General features: G+C 65.4%; 1 protein-coding gene and 1 pseudogene across 2 annotated transcripts; one reads left to right on the forward strand and one right to left on the reverse strand.

The window, feature by feature from the left end:
- Window positions 1-745: 745 nt before the first annotated feature.
- On the forward strand, window positions 746-2,549 carry LOC149122455 (uncharacterized; annotated as a pseudogene).
- A 10,917-nt stretch (window positions 2,550-13,466) lies between these two features.
- On the reverse strand, window positions 13,467-18,588 carry GLUL (glutamate-ammonia ligase). Of its 2 annotated transcripts, none has more exons than XM_051840972.3 (7): window positions 18,493-18,588; window positions 17,308-17,486; window positions 16,501-16,662; window positions 15,435-15,581; window positions 15,215-15,342; window positions 14,897-15,096; window positions 13,467-14,660 (listed from the first exon to the last, which is right to left on the reverse strand). In XM_051840972.3, the coding sequence occupies exons 2-7, from the start codon at window positions 17,471-17,473 to the stop codon at window positions 14,342-14,344; spliced, it is 1,122 nt and encodes a 373-aa protein (XP_051696932.1). In that variant the 5' UTR covers window positions 17,474-17,486; window positions 18,493-18,588; the 3' UTR covers window positions 13,467-14,341. The 2 variants fall into 2 exon arrangements, with proteins under 2 accessions (XP_051696932.1, XP_089168077.1); XM_089311951.1 differs by lacking the exon at window positions 18,493-18,588 and adding an exon at window positions 18,002-18,296.
- Window positions 18,589-20,553: the final 1,965 nt, after the last annotated feature.

The raw sequence follows: 20,553 nt of genomic DNA on the forward strand, positions 1-20,553 counted from the left end.
CCTCGGGTGGAGGGGAGGCGGCGTCTGGCGCAGGACACACAGAAGTGCCTGGGTTCTTTTTGGAGCGTGGGGGCCGCTGGGAAGAGGCTGCGTGCCCGCAGGGCCGAGGCTCTGACCGGCCTGTGTCGGAGCCAGCGTTCAGGCTGCGGGCAGGCCTGCCCGGCCGCCGGCTCTCCCGTGGAGCGGGCGGGAGGCGCCAGCGCCTGACCTGACCTCCCAGCCTGTTTCTGAGCAGGAGAGCAGCTCCGCGGCCGGGCGGGAGCCTTGCAGGGCGCTGCTGCCCTGAGGGGAGACCCGAGAGGGCCCCAGGCTGCCCGCACAGGGATGGCCGCCCACCCACGCTGGGAGGAAGCAGCTTCGTCCAGGGCCCTGGGCTCCCTCCACCCCCACAGGCAGGCAGACTGCTCGAGGTGGAGCCCTGCTGGGAAGTGAGGGGTCCAGGCCGTGCCGGGTGCAGCCTCCACGTCCGCTTCCTTTCACAGGGGCTTCCAGGGGAAGATTCCACCTGCTCCCCAGGCCCCGGCTCCTCCTCCTGCCCCGGCCCAGAAGGGCAGGCCCGGCTCCCGCCAGGCAGAGGCCGGCACAGCCCTGGGCAGTGCACATCTGCAAGGTCATGCCCGCCCGACCCCGCCCCTTCCTGCTGCTGCTGCTGTGGCTGTGTTCCTGTGTGTCCGAGTGTGCACCCGTGTCTGTGTGTGCATGTGTGTCCCTGTGCGTCCGAGTGTGCACCCGTGTCTGTGTGTGCATGTGTGTCCCTGTGTGCATCCGTGTCTGTGTGTGCATGTGTGTCCGAGTGTGCACCCGTGTCTGTGTGTGCATGTGTGTCCCTGTGTGCATCCGTGTCTGTGTGTCCCTGTGTGTCCGAGTGTGCATCCGTGTCTGTGTGTGCATGTGTGTCTGAGTGTGCACCCGTGTCTGTGTGTGCATGTGTGTCCGAGTGCATGCACCCCTGTGTCTGTGTGTGCATGTGTGTCCCTGTGTGTCCGAGTGTGTGCACCCCTGTGTCTGTGTGTCCCTGTGTGTGCATCCATGTCTGTGTGTGTCCCTGTGTGTCCGAGTGTGTGCCCCCGTATGTGTGTCCCTGTGTGTCCGAGTGTGCACCTGTGTCTGTGTGTGCATGTGTGTCCGAGTGTGCACCCGTGTCTGTGTGTGCATGTGTGTCCGAGTGCATGCACCCCTGTGTCTGTGCTTGTACCCCTGTGTGTGCCCCAGGTATGTGTGTGTCCCTGTGTGTGCACCCATGTCTGTGCGTGTGTCCCTGTGTGTCCAAGTGTGTGTACCCCTGTGTCTGTGTATGTGACCCTGTGTCTGTGTGTGTCCCTGTGTGTCCAAGTGTGTGTACCCCTGTGTCTGTGTGTCCCTGTGTGTGCATCCATGTCTGTGTATGTGTCCCTGTGTGTCTGAGTGTGCACCCGTGTCTGTGTGTGCATGTGTGTCCGAGTGCGTGCACCCCTGTGTCTGTGCTTGTACCCCTGTGTGTGCCCCAGGTATGTGTGTGTCCCTGTGTGTCCGAGTGCGTGTCCCTGTGTCTGTATCCCTGTGTGTGCACCCCTGTGTCTGTGTGTGTCCCTGTGTGTCCGAGTGTGTGCACCCCTGTGTCTGTGTGTCCCTGTGTGTGCCCCCTGTATGTGTGTGTGTCCCTGTGTGTCTGAGTGCGTGCACCCCTGTGTCTGTGTATGTGACCCTGTGTCTGTGTGTGTCCCTGTGTGTCCGAGTGTGTGCACCCCTGTGTCTGTGTGTCCCTGTGTGTGCATCCATGTCTGTGTGTGTCCCTGTGTGTCCGAGTGTGTGCCCCCGTATGTGTGTCCCTGTGTTCCAAGTGTGTGTACCCCTGTGTCTGTGTGTGCATCCATGTCTGTGTGTGTCCCTGTGTGTCCGAGTGTGTGCCCCCGTATGTGTGTGTGTCCCTGTGTGTCCGAGTGCGTGCACCCCTGTGTCTGTGTTTGTACCCCTGTGTGTGCCCCAGGTATGTGTGTGTCCCTGTGTGTCCAAGTGTGTGTACCCCTGTGTCTGTGTATGTGTGTCCCTGTGTGTGCATCCATGTCTGTGTGTGTGTCCCTGTGTGTCCGAGTGTGTGTACCCCTGTGTCTGTGTGTGCCCCATATGTGTGTGTGTCCCTGTGTGTCCGAGTGTGTGCCCCCGTATGTGTGTGTGTCCCTGTGTGTCCAAGTGTGTGCCCCTGTATGTGTGTGTGTCCCTGTGTGTGCATCCATGTCTGTGTATGTGTCCCTGTGTGTCCGAGTGTGTGCCCCCTGTGTCTGTGTGTGCATGTGTGAGTGTGGCTGTGTATTCCTCTGAGTGTGTGTCTCTGCCCATGTGTGTATATCCGAGTGCTCCCATGGGCTGACATGAGGTTTCCATGCAAAACGAAGCAAAATCCCTCCCTCTGGAGAGCGAGGCACCCCAGGCCTCCCCACATCAGGAGCAGGAGTGCTTTGGTTCCGCTTCTGAAGACTGAGCTTCGAGTCTCCTGACGCTTTCCCGCCCGCAGGCCTGTCCAGGCGTCTCCAGGAGGGCACGTGGCCCGGCGCCTGGCCGAGAAGTGGTGACGGGGCAGCGTGGGGCTCGGGAAGCGCTGGCCCCCGCAGCCTCCCTGCTGGCCTTCAGGGATGGCGCCAGCAGCGTGGCTCACCCTGCAGCAGGGCGGGAAGGCGGTGTAGGCGATGGCTCTGAGATTCATAACCACGGCACCGTCATTCTTACCAGCACCAAGCATCCTGCACTGTGCCCGTGTGCACCGTGCCACACCGGGAGCAGGCCCTTGCTCTGGGACGGCCGCCGGCTGCACCTGCCCTGGGTGACAGGACTCCTCGTCTCCGTCATGGCCCAGCGGGACCACTGTGAGGAACGCAGCCTCTCAGGCACTGATGTCACCGTGGTGGGCGTGACTGCACGTCCCTAGGGGCCCAGAGGGGCTCTCGCTCACTCAGCAGCTCTTGAGGGCGGCCCCTGGACTGGCAGCCTGGGTGGCACCTGTGAACTGTTAGCAGCGTCCTCAGGGAACCTGCAGCTCCAGAGATGAAGATGGAGTGAGCTTGTTTTCAAAAGCCTGCGGGGCGGGCTGTGGCACAGTAGAGTAACCCTCTGCGTCCTGTACCGGCCCCGGTTCGTGTCCCGGCTGCCTCTCTTCCCATCCAGCTCTCTGTGGCCCGGGAAAGCAGTAGAAGATGGCCCAAGTCCTTGGGCCCTGCACCCACATGGGAAACCAGGAAGAAGCACCTGGCTCCTGGCTTCAGATCGGCGCAGCTCCGGCCATTGCGGCCATTTGGGGGAGTGAACCAGCGGAAGGAAGACCTTTCTCTGTCTCTCTCACTGTCTGTAACTCTACCTCTCAAATAAATAAACCTTTAAAAGAAAGGGGGAAAAAAGTCTGCAGGATCACCGTGCTGCCTGCAAAAACCTGGTCTCAGGGATCCTCCTTAACGTGTCATTCATTCAGCCTATGCCGTCATTCATTCGTTCTACACCGCGGCTGGAGGAGTGGTCAAGGCAGACAGGGTCGTCAGCCTGCAGGAACTCACAACCCACAGCAAATACACAGACGAGGTGACCAAGGTTAGGGTGGCACCAAGCGAGTGAGGGGGCACATTAGGTGACGTCATGGAGGGCTTCTCGGAGGGGGTGACCTGGAACTGAGCCCTGAGCGATGCTCAGGCAGCAGGGCCGGCAACGCCAAAGCCTCGAGGTGAGTAAAAGCCTGCAGCCTCAGAGGCCGGAGGACAGGGATGGGGACAGGGCCGGAAGAAACGAGCGGCGAGGCCATTCCCATCCCCCACCCACGAGCTGCCCCCTGATGTCCCACAGCGCCGCGGGCATGCCTGAGGCGCGCAGCACTGCGGTTGGCCTGTGCCCTGCGCCGCAGTGGCTGTCCTGCTCCCTGCCTCGGCCCAGCCTGGCGAGCACCGTGACCTCTTCACCCAGCGCCTCCCTGCACCCTTTCTGCCACTGGCTGCAGCACAGGTCGCCTTTGCTCAGGCTCCGCCCCGCCCCATGCCTGCCACCAGGGGCCCTGCTGGGGACAGCCCTGAGTCACAGGGGAGGGAGAGCCCCGGGCCAGCCAGTGCTGCACTCTGGGGTCTCAGCTGCCCGCAGAGCAGGAGACGGTGCCACTCTGTTCTGGAAAGGAGGAAGCGGTGACGCCCACAGGGGAATTTTCCCAGAGGGGAGCAGGGGGAGCCGAGGAGACCGTGTCTGGGCCCTCAGCCGCGCTTGCTTCCAGCCAGATCCTGCCCCAGCAGCCCGGCCGGGGCACGCGCCCTCCTGACCCACGTCCCTCCTGCCAGGGCCTGGACAGCGCCGGGCGAGGACGCGGCATCCTGGGGCCGGGAGCCCCGCGCAGTGGGCTCTGGCAAGGCTCCCCTCGCTGCACACACACGGCCATCTCACGGCAAATCCCACCTTGGACGCTCGCCCACGGCCTCAGCGCGACCTACTGGCCTCCGGGCCCCCGCCTCCAGTGCCTCTGAAGTGGGAAAAGTCAGGAGACAGTGAAGTTCATGGGCCACACCTGCCCCAGCCTTGTGACCCTACCATCCATCAGGCGACCCCCTGCCCATGCTCCTCCCCGACCTGGGCCCTGGGGGCAGGACAATGCAGCCACGCCCCTTTTCCAGGCTAGTAAAGCCCAGTGAAGGGAGGGGCTCACTCTAAGGCTCTCCCCTCAGGACCCAGGGAAACTGGCATGGAGGCCGCCGTCAGGCCCGGGGAGCCCTCCTGTTCCCATGCATCTTCCACTTTCTGAATAAACCTCTCACGCTGCTCGTCCTGACTTAGACCTCTCTAAGTAAAAGACAAGAGCCGAAACAGGCGTTCGAGGCCTCCCCTCCCCTCCCCCTCCTTCCCTCCCCTCCCCTTCCCCTCCTTCCCTCCTCTCCAGTCTCCCCTCCCCCTCCCTCCCCTCTTGCTCCCCTCCCTTCCCCTCCCTTCCTCTCCCTCCCCCTCCTCTCCTTTCCTCTCCCTCCCCTCCCCTTCCCCTCCTTCCCTCCTCTGCTGTCTCCCCTCCCCCTCCCTCCCTGCCCCCTCCTCCGACTGTCTCTGGCTCCCCTGCTCCCTGACAGCAGTGCCCAGCCATGCAATCCAAGGCCCGTTCCACAGCCGGAACATGGGTGAGACAGAGTCGAGGCAGGACACAGCCTTGTCGCTCAAGGAACAAGTTTCTCCTCCGAAAGTTACCTGAGACACAGGTGGCAGGCAAGGCAGGAGTCCCAGACGGTGTACACAGATAAGTCTTATCAGTCACCACGCCTCTCTGGCTGCCACACCGGGCCCATCCCAGCTCTGCCATGCCGGGCCCATCCCCGCTCTGTGCCTGTGACGGCAACCAGCTTAGCTCCCATGGCTGGGGACGTGTGCGGTGTCCACGTGTCTTCCTTTCGTCCACTGGGCCCTCCTGTGCTGCCCACAATGCTGTGACGGCCGTGTGACAGTCCCCGTGCGCCCGGGTGCACCGCACTTCCTCTCGGTTCCATGTCCTGGGTGTCAGGGACAGTGCCCGGCAGTGGGACAGGGGAGCAGACACCAATCTCGTTCTAGCTCCATCCTGTCTGTCGCTGCGGCTGCTCTTGGTCTAGCTCGTTCTAGAACACTCCATCCTGTGTCACAGCGGCTGCCCCGAGAGCTCCTGTCTCCACAGCATCACTGGCCGCCTTCTCTCTTATCTGTTCGTCACAATGGACATTTTACTGAGATCTGATTTGCATTGCCGCATTGATTAGAGTCTTTTTTTTTTTAATGTAGATTCATTTTATTTATTTGAAAGGCAGAGTTAGAGAGAGAGGTGGAGACCAGGAGAAAGGTCTTCCATCCACTAGCTAATCCCGCAAATGGCTGCGACAGCAGAAGCTCAGCCCACCCGAAGCCAGGAGCCTCCTCCAGGTCTCCCACGCTGGGGCAGGGGCCCAAGGACTTGGGCCATCCTCTACGGCTTTCCTAGGCCACAGCAGAGAACTGGATGGGAAGTAGAGCAACCGGGACTCGAACTGGCGCCCATATGGGATGCCGGCCCTGCAGGCGGCGGCTTTACCCACTACACCACAGTGCCGGCTCCTACAGTGTGTTTTCATACCTTTTCTATATTTTAAAAATTCTAACTATGTGAAGCCATTTCCTACTCAAGAACTTATCCATAGGAGCTAACCTCTCCTAAGAAACTGGGGACACAATGTTGCTGTGCTCACCTTCCAGCCTTGAAAAGAACTCTTGCTGCTTTTGCAAACATCATCTTGTTTATCTTCGAGGAAACCTGACAATGAAGGCAAGGAGGCAGTGGCACACGCTATGCCGGGGGAGCCCTGCTGTGCGGGCAGAGAGGGGCAGCAGTGGGGACCTGCTGGGGGCGGGTGGGGGAACTCCTTGCGTGGCCCCAGGTGTGCAATGTGATGGGCAGGTGTTGGGCTCAGACCCGCAGGGCCCAGAGCAGGCCCAGTGGAGACGAAACTACTCGGGCTGTGTGGCCGTCGCTGGGGCAGAGACCGGCGTGTGGCATCTTTGAAGATGGGAAACTCTCACGTCCCGAAACCCAGAATCCTCATTTGTGGCGTCCATGTGTGCTACTGAGAAGCACACACAGAGGCCTTGGCACCGGCACCCTGCGATGGCCCAGCTTGGAGATGCCCCGGGTGCCAGTTCCACACCAGGAAACACCAGGAGGCAGCCTGGGGAAAGTCGGGGAAACCCAGGATGGTGCAGGTAACAGAAGAGCTGATTGCCAAGAGTGATTTGAGTGATTTGAGTGATTTGAAAAGGAATCTGGGCGTGAGTGGGTTGGCTCAGCAGCTCAGAGGCTGCTGGAGACGCCCTCACCCTTATCAGAGGGCCTGGGTTCAAGTCCCGGCTCCACTTCCCGTCCAGCTTCCTGCTAACACCAGCAGACAGAAGATCTTTCTCTCTCTCTCTCCCCCTCTCTCTCTCCCTCTCTCTCCCTCCCTCCCTCTCTCTCTCCCTCTTTCCCTCTCTCTCTCCCTCTTTCCCTCTCTCCCTCCCTCCCTCCCTCTCTCCCTCTCCCTCCCTCCCTTTCTCTCCCTTCCTCTCCCTCTCTCCTCCCTCTTTCCCTCTTCCTCTCCCCCCTCCCTCCCTCCCTCCCTCTCTCTCTCCTCCCTCTTTCCCACTCCCTCTCTCTCCCCCCTCCCTACCTCTCCCTCTCTCTCTCTCCTCCCTCTTTCCCTCTTTCCCTCTCCCTCTCTCCCGCCCGCCCTCCCTCGCCTATCTTTCAGTTAAAGTGGAAATAAATGAACTGCAGTAAGGCAATGGGAAGGAAGCAGGAGGGAGGCTGGCTCTGCAGTGGGTGACACTAACGGCACTGAGCACCCCCCCCCCCCCCCCCCCGGTACAGGAGAGGACTTAGAGCCTCCAGGACACGTTGGCTGATAGGTCAGTTCACTGGGGCGGGCATTTTTGAAGTGCACGAGGACAGGCAATGCCCGCCCAGGACACGCCTGGAGGAGAAGGGATGCCCGAGGACGTGCTGACGCAGGGCTGGGGAGGCGGGGTTCTCCGCAAGGCTGCCAATCATCAGAGGCGCAGGAGCCGCCTGCCTCCCCAGCTAGCCCAGATGGGGCGGACGAGGACGCGGGCCTTCTAAATCAGGCCTCCAAACCGGCAGCCGGCTCCAATCACCTCGTCCCACCCACAGCCCTGGGAAGGAGGAACCAATGTTAGCACCCGTTTCACAGGTGTGAAAACCGAGGCCCGGCCCATGCATTAATGGGTGGCAGGGGAGGGAGCTGAACGTGGGGCTCCTGGCTCTGCAGCCGACGCTGCTCACTCCTGAGCTGCGCTGCCCTGGTGGGGGTCGGCCCAGTGCCTGCTGGGAGCACCCATGGGGCTGTCAGAAGCTGACCCCCTGCAGGAGACGTGGGCTGGGCTCTGTGCAGGGGCCGGGCGGCAGAGGCGCCCCCCACCCAGGGAGCTGGGGAAGAGGCGGGGCCACAGGGGCCTCCTTCAGGGAGGACAGCAGGGCCCCCCGGGGGCCGGTCACTTCCTGAGGCTGTCCCGGCCTTGGCCCACAGCTCCGACTCCTCCCAGGAGGACACAGCTGTTTCTGCTGGGCTCTCCTGGCCGAGCACGCGGGGGTCAGCGAGCCCTTTCCTTGGGGAAGAGCGAGCTGCCCAGCGGGACTTGCAAACCGGTCGGCCGCCACGCCTGCACCCAGCGCCCCGGAGTCGCCAGGCAGGCCCAGGCGCTCGGCTGGGCGGCAGCTGGACGGGGGAGGGCGGCGGCCGCAGGCTCCCGCTGCAGCTGCTGGGCTGGGCCTGCCCAGGCAGCTCCCTCCACACGTGTTTAAAAACAGGCCCGGGGAGGGGCGAGGCCGGGAGCAAGAGGAAGGGCAGGGAGCCTGCAAAGGAGAAGTGGTGCTGCGGGTCGGAGCCCGAGGCGGCTTGGCCCCACCCTGCCCGACCCATCTCCCCTGACCACCCTGTGGCCTGGGCTTGGCCCAGGGTCAGCCAGCCTGGAGCTGGAGGCTTCTGGGAACAGGGCTGAGCCCTCCGGAGAGGGCAGGTGTGGCGGCAGGTGGCAGTCGCGGCCGGGCGGGGTGGGGGAGCGGCGCAGTGCTGGGCCCCGGCTGGCTGCTCTCAGAGCCCTCTCCTGCGCGACCCTGGGGTCTCCGGGCGTTAGAGCCCCAGCGGGACGTGGTTGAGAGACCAGGAACACCCGCCGCTTGGCCACGTCCTGAGACACGAGGCTGTGGGGTGGCAGCCACGTGACTGGCCACGTGGTCCTTTAAGGCCTGCTCTGGGGGTGCTGCCTGCTCAGCATGAAGTTTGTATTCCTTAAATAAAATAAAAGGTTTCTTTGGGAAAATAATAATAATAATAATACAATTAGCATGTATGCACCTTCAAAAAAAGATAAGTTCACTTGAGTGCAGACAGACATTGGAGTCCACGCACGCTTGATTCCTGGTGCGTCTTTTCCCGGTGCTTTGAAGCCCTCGTAGGTGAGATGCGGGGAGAAGCTCAGTGAGCGCCCCTGGGCCTGAGTGAGGGCGCACAGCTGGCTCGGAAGTCAGGCCCTCCGGCTCCTCCTTCAGAGCGGAGGGCTGGGGGCACAGAGGCAGCAAGGTGGTGGGAGTGGAAGTGAAATGGTGCAGACGGGAGCCCTCCCCGGGTGGCCGTGAGAGACCAGGCCACCGCAGAGCCGCCATCTCCTGACACAGAGGAGGGGCCTTGGTCTCCCCTGGCCGCCCTCGGAGGCGTGGAGTCAGCCCGGGATGAGAGTGGGGCCCCGGAGCACAGATGCGGCTGCCCCATGCTGGTGCTCACCGCCCTGGCCACAGAGGGCCGCGGTGGCCCCGGGGCGCTCACTCTCTGCCGGCACTTGGAGGGCAGCCCCAGGACGAGAGGGAAGCTGGACTTCTCGGCCCACAGGGCGGGCAGAAGCTCAGTCTCGCTCGGCCGCCCGCGGCCCGGCCTGAGCGCCTTCCTCCTCCCCCTCCCCCGCGGTGCCCTCTGAGCTCGGTGAGTGTGCAAGATGATGACGGTTATATAACTTCTGTAACGCGGCTTCTGAAAACAGAGCAGCCTGCCGCGTGCCGGGCGCGGTGGCAGCGGAGTGAGGACAGCGCCCGCCCTGGGCTCCCTGGCGGCTTTCCACGGGCTCTGCGGGGCGGGGCCGAGGCCAGCAGAGACCCCGACCCGTCAGGCAGCACCCCCGAGAGCGCTGCACAGTCCCGGAAGAGTTTCTTGGGTTGCAGCCGTTGTCTTTTATTTAGACAAAAGGGCAGGGCCACAAGGATGTTTTCCAGTTCCCAGAAGCGCCTTGGGGTAACCCTGTGTCCTGGGGCTGCCCAGGGGTACTCAGCAGGAGCCACTCCCAGGCTGAGGGGTCCCCTTCCTCCCACCCCCACCTCTCAGCGCTCGCTGGGCGCTGGTCCCCTCCAGGTGGGTCAATTGGGCCGAGTGGGCGGTCCCCAGGAGGCTGACCCAGGCGGAGCTGAGGGCGAGGGAGCTGGCTGCGCAGGGCCTGGCGTACTCCGGCCCAGGGACCCCTAACGCAGGAACACCCTGGAGGGGTCCCCACCCCTCAGCCTTTGCCTCTTCCTTCCTCGCTGCTCCAGGCTCCCTGAGCAGCTCCTGGGGTCCCTCTTGGCATCTGGGGTCAGAAGGGAAAATAAATCACTCCCCGGCCTGCTTTGTGGCACCGGGAGTCAAGCTGCATTGCGTGTGGGCACCGGTCCAAGTCCCACTGCTCTGCTTCCAACCCAGCTCCTGCTGTGGCCTGGGAAAGCAGCAGAGGACGGCCCAAGTGCTTGGGTCCTGCACCCACGTGGGAGACCCAGAGGAGGCTCCTGGCTTCTGCCTGGCCATTGCAGCCAACTGAGGAGTGAACCAGAGGGTGGAAAATCTCTCATCTCTCCTCCTTCTGTAACTCTGCCTTTCAAATAAATAAATATTAAGTGACTGGTCACACTGGGATGGACAGGAGACCTCAAGCCCGCTGCCCGGCAGTTAAGAGGCCCAGTTAACGACGGGGTGTGGGGCTGGGGACCAGAGGACGCCTCAAATAAACAGAGGACTTCGACTTTGGCTGCTGTGGCGGACTGCAGCCAGGGCTCGAATCCGCAGCGGAGGGGGGCTCCCTCCTGTCCACCTAAGTGTGGCTGAGCCTGGGATTACGGCATGGCTGGCGTGGCTGGCGTCCGGCGTGCTGGGGTCCAGGACGAGGCCACGGAAACACAGTGGCTTCGTTCTTGCCAGCTCTGCCCCCATCCCCCAGCAGCACTGGGGGCGGGAACTAAGGTTGATGGCCGCCACTCACCTGGACCCAACAAGGCTGCTCCTGGCTCCCAGGTGCTAGGAAGCTGAATGACAGAACACCTGCTCCGGGGCTGCCACCCCTGGGGGCAGGGTGGTGTGCAGCGGAGCGGTGGACGCTCAGGGCCTTTCTGACCCCGGGACGGACGTGCTGGCTGAGCTGCTGGGTACCCCAAAATCCGCAAGGGAACTGGAGCCCCCTGCTCTAAAGGAGCGGATTAACCCACCTCACAGCTACCTGTCCTCACTGCCACTACTAACACGGTTTCCCCCTTCCCCAGGTGCCTGCTTCTGCAGCCTCCCGGGACAGAGCCCCTTTGCCCGCTGGGGGCTGGGTGTGGTGCTGTCCCCACGCGTCTCAGGGACTCACTGCTGGGCAGCGAGGGTCGTCACCCCAGGAGGCCCTGTGTCTGGACCAGGTAACAAGGCGTTAGGGCAGCTCTGTAAACCACTGAGCCCAAGAACACTTGTGAGAGAGCCCAGTCCCCACCTTACACCCTGTCCCTTCACCCAGGGCCCCCAGCCCACGGTGCAGGCCTGGGTTTCTGTAAAAACGCTAGTGGGTGTCAGTTCCTGGATCCCACGTCCACTGCCAAAGGGCTGGGCTGGGCTGGGCTGGGCTGTTTGGGGAGGGGGCTGCACCTCAGTCCAGGGCCCTCCCCCACACTCCATCCTAGGCACACCAGAAATGCCACCAAGGCCACACAGGACACACAGTGGCGGCCTGGACCCTGGGACAGGAAGGGGCTCCCTCCGCTGGGCCCGCTCGGCCCCCGCAGCCACGGCTGACGTTTTGCAGGCCGGTGTCAGTGGAGCCGGGATGAGACAAGAGGCACCCTGAGCCCACAGCTCCCCGGCAGAGCAAAGCCAGAGCCGTGCCCTGTGGCCGAGAGGCAGCTACGCCCAGGAGCAGCACACCTCCCAGGGGCTCCGAGAGCCTCTGACCCAAAAGCCCAGGGCTGAGGATGGCTCCTGGCCACAAAGCAGCCTGCCCACTCCTAGCACAAGCTCCTGTCCCCTGAGATGTTTCATGTTTCCCCAGGGTCGTGCAGCCGGCAGGAGCACCAGGCATCGAAGGCGTGCGCCCTGCACCGCGCGTCGGCTTCAGTGTGGGTGACCGGGCCCCGACTCCACCTGCAGCCCAGGGGGTCAGCTGCTCTCCCACTTTGTAGCTCTCACGGCCACGAGGCCTTCAGCAGCCTGAGTGCAGCCAGAACTAACTGGGCAAGCGGTCAGAACCAGAACTCTGCCTCGGTGCCAGGGCCATAGCCAAACACAGCAAACAGCCCAGGGAGCTGGTGGCTTAATGCTCACAAACACGACACCTGCAAAAGCCACGTCCCAGGGGAGCCCTGTGGGTGCCCCGGGCCGAGGCCAGCGTGTGCTGGTAGGCGGCTCCTGCTGCTCGGGTTTACCACGAGGGCGCCCTGTCTGCCGCTGGGAGAGCCGCTGTCCAGTGTGTGTGAGGTTCTTCAGATTTATTTGAGAGGCAGAGATGACAGGTAGACAAAGATCTCCATCTGCTACTTCCCTCCACGCGTGGCCACAACAGCCAAGCCAAAGGCAAGAACCTGGAACCCCCGTGGCCGGCAGGGACCCAGTACTTGGCCCTCACCTGCTGCCTTCCCAGGCGCACGAGCAGGGAGCTGGACTGGGAAGGACGCAGCCAGGCTCCCACCCGGGTGTGGGCGCCACGGCAACAGCGACTCTCCTTTGACAGCAAGGGCCTTCCTAGACTCTGCGGCTGAAGGGCCGGCGGTGACTGACAGCCTGCCACGGCCGGCTCCCAACGCTTCCGTACACAGACACGGCTTCTCAGGCCCTCAGCCAGCACCGCCCACGTGGCCCTGCTGGGTGCAGACTAGGGGCACTCTAGGGAATCCTGGCCTGTCTCTTTAAGGCTGGGGCCTGCCCGCGCCCACTTACTCCACCCTGACAAAGCTACCACTCACTGCGGACCAAGCCACAGGGGGATTGCTCCAAGGCCCTGACTTCAAAGCCAACGCAGGGCCTCGTGAGGAGGGAGAAAGTTTCCACCAAGCTCTGATCTACTGCTGCAGAGCCCAGCCAGGGCCTGAGGCTGGCGGGAACTGTGGAGCTGTCCTCGCCGTCCCCACCCCCCCACCCCATCCCCCCACCCCTGTTAGAGAACCCGGGGAGAACGGGTGTGAGCCGGGAGCAGCCCCCGCAGACGGAGAGGACGCCTTCCTCCGAGACAGCTGGGGTGTCTGGGCTCCTGTAAACTGTGCACCTGCTGCCCGGGGAACCGAGCCAACAGCCCCACTACCTCTGTGTGCCAGGGAGCAGGGAACCCCGCGGGTCTGGGGAGCTGGGGGTTAATGCACACACATTCTGGAAACCACTGCGCGGAGTCGGCCTCTCGTTAGGAAGGAGCCCGAGGGGACTGCAAACACAGCCGAGCACCAGGTCCCGGCCAGGGCGGCCAGCTGAGGAGCGCCCGGCTGCTGCTCCCCACCGTGTGACCCGTGTGACAGCACAGGTCACAGCCAGCGGGGGGTGGGGGAACCAGAGGGTGTGACCCGCGGCCAGGGTGGAGACACTCCCCAAGACCCCGGCCAGCACCAGCTCCCGGCTTTCTGAGCTTCGAGGAACAGCCCTGCGCTCCTGGCCCTCTGAAAGCCCCCAGCCCCTTCTCTGGGAGGAAGGGAACCGATCGGCACGGAGACCACAAGGACCACAAGGAGGAGGCAGAGAGAGCTTGTAGACGTTAGGCTGATTTATAAGCGCTGCTCTGGACAGTTAGTTGTTTACAACGAGTTATCTGAGGCTGAACACGGTGTGCGTGGCAATCAGCCAGCGCAGCGGCCAGGACAGGAGGCCCGCGCGGGCGGGGGAGGGGCACTCGCGACCCCGCCCACCGCAGCAGCCCACCAGCAAGTCTGCGAAATTAGACCGAGGAACCCTACAAATGTGATTAAAATCTAAACTTGTTTCGCTTTTAAAAAATTTAATGTATCAAAAGGCCCGCTTTAGTGGTGCTGCTCCCACCAGGAAGCACCCCGGTGCCCGTCGGGACTCGCTCAGGTTGACCGCCAGCAGGCGGGGCCCCGCCCACCGCACCCCTCCCCCACTCGCAGGGAGACCCTGTCCCTGCTCCCCTTCTAGGCCCAGCCTCCAGTCCCACTGTGTACACTACCTGTTTCTACACTTAAATACAAAAAGGTTCTCCACAGGAACCACACAGGAAGGACTCCCAGCAGGCAGGGAAACCCACCCATTCACCCCTGCGTTCACCCCTGCGGCTGCCCCAAGGGGGACCCCAGCCCACCAAGGGGGGAGCCGTGCCCAACCCCGGCCCTGCGTGGACAGCTGCACCTGTCAGACCCGAACAGGCCCCCAAGAAGGGCACAGAGGCCACGCCCCCAGCCCACCCCACGACCCCAGGACCGCGCAGGTGGCGCCCGTGAGAGCAGAGGGGTGGGTGTGGGGCGCGGCAGGGCCCGACCCCGAGTCCCTGCAGAAGACAGCGAGCTGGACCGGGCGCGAGGGGCAGAACGACCTTGCTATTCCCCGCTCGGGGCTACAGCGGGCAGGGGAGGCCCTGGCGGCGGGCGGCGGGCAGCGGCCGCTCAGTTCTTGTACTGGAAGGGCTCGTCCCCGGTCTCGTTGAGCAGGCACGTGCGGATGAGCGCCTCCGTGACGGCGAAGGGGTCGCAGTTGGCTGAGGGGCGGCGGTCCTCGAAGTAGCCCCGCCTCTCCTGGCCCACAGTCCGGGGGATGCGGATGCTGGCGCTGCGGTTGGCCACGCCGGCCGAGAAGTCGTTGATGTTGGACGTCTCGTGGAAGCCGGTGAGGCGGCGCGCGTTGTCCAGGCCGCCCTTGGGGTCGTAGGCGCGGATGTGGTACTGGTGCCGTCGGCTCAGCTTCTCAATGGCCTCCTCAATGTGCCTGGGGACAGAGAAACCCAGGTCCAGCTGGCCGCAGCCCCCACGGACCCCAGGACCCCGGAGGGTGGCAGCCGGGGGTCTCCCCACACCTGCACCGGCTGGGTCTGAGCTGTCCACAGGGTGGACCTGCCTGCCTCCCGGCTCCCAGCCGCCAGCAACCACAGGGCTCCCAGCAGGGGGCTCTGCAAAGCCCACCCTGACCCCCAAGGCCCATCCCCCGGCCATGCCCACACGCACTTGAGCCCGTCCTCCTCCCGCATGGCCTTGGTGCTGAAGTTGGTGTGGCAGCCGGCGCCGTTCCAGTTCCCAGGGATGGGCTTGGGGTCAAAGGTCGCTATCACGCCGAAGTCCTCACAGACGCGGTGCAGGATGAACCGGGCCACCCAGAGGTGATCTCCCATGTGGATGCCCTCGCAAGGCCCGATCTGGAACTCCCACTGGGAGCGCAAGAGGCCGCTGTCAGAGGGGCAGGCGCCCCGCCGCCCTGGACTCCGCCCCGCCCTTGGGTTTGGGGCCCTTGAGCCTCCGTGTGCCCACTGCTGCTCCGGCAGTCACCTGGGCAGGCATGACCTCGGCGTTGGTCCCCGCAATCTTGATGCCGGCATAGAGGCAGGCCCGGTAGTGCGCCTCCACGATGTCCCTGCCGTAGGCCCGGTCGGCCCCCACGCCGCAGTAGTAGGGGCCTGCAGAGGCCAGAGGGCAGGGCTCAGCAGCCAGGGCTTCCCTGCCGCCGTCCCAGGCGAGCACTGGGGCGGGGCGGGCGCGAGGGGCTCACCTTGGGGCCCAGGAAAGCCGTTGGAAGGCCACCCGAAGGGGTGTCCGTCGGTGCCCATGAGCGTGTACTCCTGCTCCATGCCGAACCACGGGCGCTGGCTGCTCACCATGTCCATGATCCGCTTGCAGCTGTGCCGCAGGTTGCTCTCTGCAGGAGCGGCAGGGTCAGGGGCCGCCGGGCCAACCTCCCACAACCTCCCGCCCACGCCCCGCAAGTCAGAACGGGAGCAGCCATACAGCAGCACCTGCGGGGCGACCCTGAAGGACCTGGGCCGCAGGCGAACTCACGACACCAGGCCCCGGGGCGCAAGCTCCATCGGGACAGGCGAGGGAGCCAGGCACCGGGCCGCCCCGCCCTCCCCTCCCTCCCCGGGCTCCTGGAGCCCACGGCTGACCAAGGCGCTCGCCCTGGGCAGCAGGGCGCTGCTGGTGCAGGAAGACCCAGGTCAGGTGACCTCAGCTGGAAACAGCGTCCCCATTAGCAAGGCTTTCACAGACTTAACTGTGCCCAGGAACCCGTGCAACCTTTGTGTCGCCCAGAAGCGCTCGGCCAAGCCCTCACCACAACCCTGGCCCGTGGCCGTCTCGGCACTGGAGCTCTGCCTCCCCGGGGCACCGAGGCCTGGGGACCCCGCAGCCTCACTGGCGGGAGCAAGAGGCTGCACAGGAAAAAGGGGGGCGGAGCTGCACGCGAGGAGCGGCCGGGGCCCAGAGGACGGCAGCACAGCACGGCCCCCAGCAGGCCTGACGGCGTGTGCCGGCTCACGTCTTCTAAGGACGCGGTCGTCACCGTCCCTACCGCAAGATGAGGAGACGCTTCGGGAGCTCACTGCCCACCAGGGGCAGCCCAGGACTCAGGCACCCCCCCCCCCAGTGCACAGGCAGAAGAATGCAACGCCCTCGGCAGGCAGGCCCAGCCACGGCCCAGCCACGGCCCAGCCACGGCAGCTCCTCTCCAGAGCAAGCCGGCGCGCAGCCACGGATGCTCAAGCCCCAGAACCCAAGGTGGCTCCAGGACCACCACCTCTTCGCAGGTCAGGCCCGGGGCTCCCACCCGCCCCACACACCTGCCGGCTTCCGGTTGTACTTGAAGACCTCGCAGAACACCAGCTTGTTGGGGTCCTTGCGGAAGGGGTCGCGGAACATGGCGGCGGGGACCAGATACATGTCGCTGTTGGAGCCTTCCGACTGGAAGGTGCTCGAGCCGTCAAAGTTCCACTCGGGCAGCTCTGGCGGGACAGACGGAAAATTCCGTGAGGCCTCATGCAGGCAGGCAGCCAGTCCCCCTCCCGGCCCCACAGCGGGGTCCTGTCCCGGAGGGGCACAAGGCTGCTTCCCCTGCGTACCTTGGTGGCTGCCTCCCAGCAAGACCACCAAGGCACTGTCAGGCATTGTCTCATGAAGACAAGTCACAGAAACCGCCCCAAGGGACCTGTCACCCCCTCCCCCCAGAAGTCCCCTGTGCACCGGGAGGCACATGCTAGACCTCTGAAGTCACACCCCACCCCCACCCCCGGGCGGGCGGCTCGGGACCCGCCCACAGCATGTTCCCAGGTTATGCAGACCTGTTCCTGGCGCCCCCGGGCTCCTCGGCCGCCTGCAGGCAGTGCACAACTCCGTGTCCTGGGCACCCCCTGGGGGCCCTTCCCACGGGGCCACGACCACGCAGGAGCCCCCCGGGAACAGGTGCATGGGCACTGCCTGACGGGGACTCTCAGCATGGCCACGCCCCCTACCCCTGCAAAGCTTTTAAATCTTTTTTTTCCTTTTAAACACCCTGGCTCTGGCTCAGGCCTCCTCTCAAACACAGGGTCCCTTTGTTGCCGAGCCCTGCAGGGGCCGCCGTGGCCGGGGCAGCCTCCTGGCCGACTCACCTTCCACGCACTTGGGCTCGCAGTCCAGCGTCCGTGTCTTGCAGCGCAGCCCCTCCCCCGTGCCGTCGATCCAGATGTACATGGCCTGCACCTTCTCGCCCTGCGGCAGGCCCATGTACACCTGCTTGATGCCCTTGTTCAGGTGGGAGCTTGCCGAGGTGGCCATGGTGGATGGCGTTCTGGGGAGAGCGAAGCAACACGACACCGTGGGCGAGCCTGCACCAGCCGGGGCCGCCCCTCCCTCCCAAGCAACACGCCCAGCCCGCAGGAGGAAGCCGGCGGCGCACCGGCCCCAGAGACGGATCTGGTCACCAGGCCCCGACTCACACGCAGCCCAGGCCCGGAGTCCCAGCCCCGCTCCTGCTGCTAGCTCAGGGGGTGGCGGCCTGGGCCCCGGGACCGAGCTGGGATCTGCTCCCTCGGGGCCTGCTTCCCCCTTTTCGTACTCCACGCGAGAGCTCAGAAGCCGAGGCTGCCGCCCTGGAGGAGACCCCCACCCTCGGACAGGAGGCGGAGGGCGGGAGGCCCCCCCAAACCACAGTTCTAGCAACTACAGGCCGTGACCCCAAATCCCCACCGCAGGGAAAACAGACGCCGCTTCCCGGGCGGGGCGGGCGGCTGCGCTGGGCGGGGCCGACCCGGGCTCGAGTCCCCCGGCCCCAGGCCCTGGGCCCGCCTTGCTCCAGGCGCTCACCCGAGCCGCGGCAGGTCCGGCCATGGCAGGTGCGGCGCGGCGCGGAGCCCCCCCGCCCGGACCCCCCGCTCGCGCCCCGCCGGCTCCGTGTCGTGCTGGTCCAGGCACCGGAGCTTCCGCGGCGACGGCGCCGGGGACGCAAGGCGCTCGCTCCAAGGGCCCGAGGTCTTGACCTTGGCGCGCGCCCTCTCCCCAGAGTTCACCGAGTAGGCCACGAAGCCGAAGCAGTTGGAGGGGGAATCGGAGGAGCGCGAGGCGCCGTCGTCCTCATCTTCGTCCGCGGCTTTCGGGGCCGCCTTGCGGCTGGGGCCCCCCCGCTTCCCGCCCCCGGGGGAGCAGCGCGACTCCACCTTGCGCGCCCCGCGCCCTGCGCGCCTCGTCTCGGCCCCGGCCCGGCGGACGCGGCGCGGGCCGGGGGCGCGGCCGCATTGTTGGGTCACCCGGCGGCACGGGGACCCTGCGGGCCAGGCGGCGCCCACCCGCGCACTCACCTGGACGGCGGGGACGGCGGGAGCGGTGGGAGCGGCGGGGTCGGACGGCGCAGGCCGGCGCGCAAAGGCGGCGGCGCTCTGCTCCGGTCCTGGCTCCCGGGGCCCCGCGGCCCGCGCTTTATCTGCGGCCCGACAGCCCGGGCCCGCCCCGGCCCGCCCCGCGCCCTGATTGGCTCCGCGGCCGAGGACGACCCGCAAGGCGCCGGGGGGAGGGGAGCGAAGATGGCGACTTCGGCGCGGGGCGGGGCCGGCGGGATGTGCGGGCCGCGTGGGGCTCCGGCGAGCAGGGCTCCGAGGGGCGCCCCCTGCCGGCGACGGCGCCGCGGAAGCCGACTTGGGCGCTTCGCCGGGGGCCCCGGGGCAGTGCGGATCCTCGCGGGTGCGCCGCGGCATCGGGGCGCAGAGACAAGGCCAGGGTCCCGACAGGGTCCTGGGAGGCCAGGGCCTGAGGCCGCCCTTCGGGGCTGCCCCGCAACCGGGAACCACGTGCCCTGCCGAGGTGGGCGCGCGGCGTAATGCGGGAGCATCGGAAGTGCGGGGTTCCCGGAGAAGATGGCCCTGACTTTGCTTCTCACTTGAGAGGGTGACCCTCAGCCGGGCGCCCTGATCGCCGCCTGTTGTGGGAATGCAGCCTCCCGCACAGGTGCACGCGCTCCCGCACAGGGAGGCGGCCCAGCGTTTCCCGCATCTCTCGGGGCTCGGGTATCTGGATGTCAGCTTGCGCTCCGGGGCGATTGGCAGAGAAGGGGGAGTTTGTTCTGGTGGGGCCCCGACCTCAGCGCAGGCCGACCTCGCACACAGCCCCGGGTCCAGATCTGACCATCCACAGGACCCCAGGGGCACACAGGCCGGCTTGGCCCTCGGACGAGCCGCGCAGCGCCCCGGGGTGACAGGTGCGGCCTTCACTGGGGCTGCGGGAAGCCCTGTGTGGGAAGTGCCCGGGGAGCCCTGTTTCCTGGGGCCCACGGGGACTAACTGGGCGCTTGGCAGGGCAGTGGCTGCGGTGGTGCTGGCCGGGACCCTGCGGGCATGGGCTTGTTTTATTGCCCTCTGCTTCTGCTTCCTGCACGAAGACTGGGGCCTGGGGGAGCCCGTGCCCTCCTCCTGGGAGGTCTGGGTGTCAGCAGCTCCAGCCGCGCAGGGGGAGGGGTGCTCTGGTCTTGGAGGCTGCCCCGGTGCTCTGGCCCTGGCCGCTGCTGCCTGCACTGGGAAGCTGGCTGTGAGGACCGGGCGCCAGGTGGCAGCTCCTGGGCACTGTGCCTGGCCGGTGCCCTCGTTGCCGCTGTGAGGCCCGACTCCTGGAGCCGTGTGCCCAGGGCGCCCTTGGATCGATGGTGTTTGCCGAACACACACACGGAGGCGGCAGCATCAAGGGAGACTGTGCTCTGAGCTGCTTTTCCCAGAAGGGAACCAGACCCGCGGTGATCTGTCCCTGTGACCCCGAATTCCTGTCCTCGGCCAGCCCCTCGCTCACCTATCCCACCTCGCTGGGGCCCTGTGAGTCCTGAGGGACCAGTCCAGAGCAGGGGAGAGCAGGAGGCCCCGTGCCAGGCCAGGGCAGCAGTAGGGCGGTGCCGCCTTTGTCCTCCCATCCTCGGTGGCCGCCCGCTGCCCGCCCAGCTCTCCCAGGGCGGGTGCTACAGGGCTTGACCCCACGAGCCGGGCTGCCTCTCGCCCCTGCGGCGTGGAGGCTGGCGGGGGCTCTGATCCTGCTTTGCTCTCTGCCAGAGCTTCGAGGCCCGGGTGGGTGGGGCGGGGACCGCTGGTGCAGACCAGGGTTTGTCCCCAGGCAGCGCCAGGAGCCCGGGGCCACCTGCGTGTCCTCCATCTTGTTCGGCTGCTGAGATGAAGGCTTCATTTAGGGTGGGTTTAACCAGTGAGTTCTGCTCACGCTTGGATTTGTTAGTTATTTGATTACTTAAAAGGCCAAGTGAGAGAGAAGGGGATAGTTTCCACGTGCTGGTTCATCCCCAAATGGCCACACCAGGCGTGGCTGCCCGAGTCAGGAGCCAGGAGCTTCTTCCCGGCCTCCCACGTGGGTGCAGGGGCCCAAGCCCTGGC

The sequence above is a fragment of the Oryctolagus cuniculus genome, chromosome 13 (genome assembly GCF_051225735.1).
Source record: "Oryctolagus cuniculus isolate XC-2025 breed Fujian yellow rabbit chromosome 13, ASM5122573v1, whole genome shotgun sequence".
Classification (NCBI taxonomy): Eukaryota; Metazoa; Chordata; class Mammalia; order Lagomorpha; family Leporidae; genus Oryctolagus; species Oryctolagus cuniculus.

Coding starts and splice junctions, on each gene's coding strand:
- GLUL (XM_051840972.3), bottom strand. CDS start 17,473: ATGGCCACCTCGGCAAGCTCCCACCTGAACAAGGGCATCAAGCAGGTG. Junction 15,582..16,500: donor GTACAACCGGAAGCCGGCAG/GTGTGTGGGGCG, acceptor CCGCTCCTGCAG/AGAGCAACCTGCGGCACAGC. Junction 15,097..15,214: donor CCGAGGTCATGCCTGCCCAG/GTGACTGCCGGA, acceptor TTGCGCTCCCAG/TGGGAGTTCCAGATCGGGCC.